The 1,484-nt window shown below is 64.4% G+C and overlaps 1 protein-coding gene across 1 annotated transcript; it reads left to right on the plus strand.

Moving 5' to 3' along the window:
* The first annotated feature begins 276 nt into the window (after window positions 1-276).
* LOC109760614 (uncharacterized) lies at window positions 277-1,029 on the plus strand. Its single transcript, XM_020319427.1, has one exon. It carries the CDS (start codon window positions 277-279, stop codon window positions 1,027-1,029), a length of 753 nt encoding a protein of 250 aa, XP_020175016.1.
* The last annotated feature ends 455 nt before the right edge of the window (window positions 1,030-1,484 follow it).

Raw genomic sequence — 1,484 nt, forward strand, 5'->3', positions numbered from 1 at the left:
GACGATCCACGTTAGATTCAAGACCCCCTCTTGGGTGGCTCCCCTCAAGACCTCCTTTCGGAGAAGAACCGGTTACCTATGTATCGTCCCTTGTTGGATTTGGATCGTGTATCTCTTTGTGTTCCGAGGATCTAGCACATGTGTGATTGTTCTTGTTGGTTTGAGTGATTGTCTCGTGTCTTCCCCTCGTGTTTCCCCCTCGTGTTCTTCGTGTTCTTAGTTGGGATCCGCTCCTTTCGTGAAAGATCAGCCATCTAGGGTTCCACCCTACATCACATGGACACCAACCCCGTCTCGTCTCCTCGTTCCTCCCACGACGGTGACGGCGTTCTGCGCGATGCCGCTGGCGATGCCCCTGGCAACGGCATCCTGCGCGACGCCATCGTCCCGGATGCCACGGCGGTTGCCGCCGCCCCGGTACCGCCTGCCCTACGCGCCTTCCCCTCGTCGGTCCTTCAAACGATCGACATGCGCCACCACGTGCCCGTCATTTTGGACCTCCACGGCGGCAACTACACCCAGTGGTGCCGGTTCTTCAACACCGTCGTCGGCATGTTTGGCATGCGCGAGCACATCCTCGCCGAGGCCGCTCCTCTCCGCCGGCACCGTGACCCGGAGTGGGACATGGTCGATCACTGCATCGTGCACTGGTTGCACGCCACCATCTCGCCGGAGCTCGTCGACGCCGTGATGCATCATGAAGACACGGCGCCCACGCTCTGGTCTGCGATCGAGAGCATCTTCCGCGGCAACCAGCTCCCGCGCGCGATCTACCTCGACGCCGAGTACCACGCTGTCGTCCAAGGCGACCTCACCATCATGCAGTACTGCGCCCGCCTCAAATCCTCCACCGACCAACTGCGCGACCTCGGGCAGAACATCACCGACACACAGCAGCTCTTCAACATGTTGCGCGGGCTCAGTGCACGGTACCACCATGCCATTCCACACCTCACCTCCCGTGTCCTGCTGCCAACGTTTCTGCAGGCCCGTTCCTTCCTCCTCCTTGAACAACACCGTGCGGAGTAGTCCACACGCCAGTAGTCTGCGCACGCTCTCCTTGCAGCGCGCGCGCCGACTCTGCCGCCCGTGTCACGTCCAGCCGCACCAACTCCCGCCCCTTCCCCACCTGCAGACTCTGGGCATGGACGCGGGCGTGGCCGTCGCCGGGGCCGGAGTTCCGGGGGGGGGGGGGGGGGGCGCCTAACTCCACCACGCCAGCAGCGGCCCTCCCTGGCGCCGCGCCGGGCGCCAACTCCTGGACGGGCCCTGGCGTGCTCCAGGCGCTGGCGTCCTTGGCCCTCGCCCTGGCATTCCACACCAGCAGGCGTACCTCGCCAGCCTCGCGCCACCGCCGCCCAACCTGTAAGGCTACTTCCCCTACGCTGCTCCAGGCTACTCCTACGACGACCCCGGTGCGAACTCCAGCACCGGACCCCAGCCTCCGCCGCCGCAACCATGGAACATGGGGGCGCTGCAGACTG

This window comes from Aegilops tauschii, chromosome 2, assembly GCF_002575655.3.
Source record: "Aegilops tauschii subsp. strangulata cultivar AL8/78 chromosome 2, Aet v6.0, whole genome shotgun sequence".
Taxonomy (NCBI): domain Eukaryota; kingdom Viridiplantae; phylum Streptophyta; class Magnoliopsida; order Poales; family Poaceae; genus Aegilops; species Aegilops tauschii.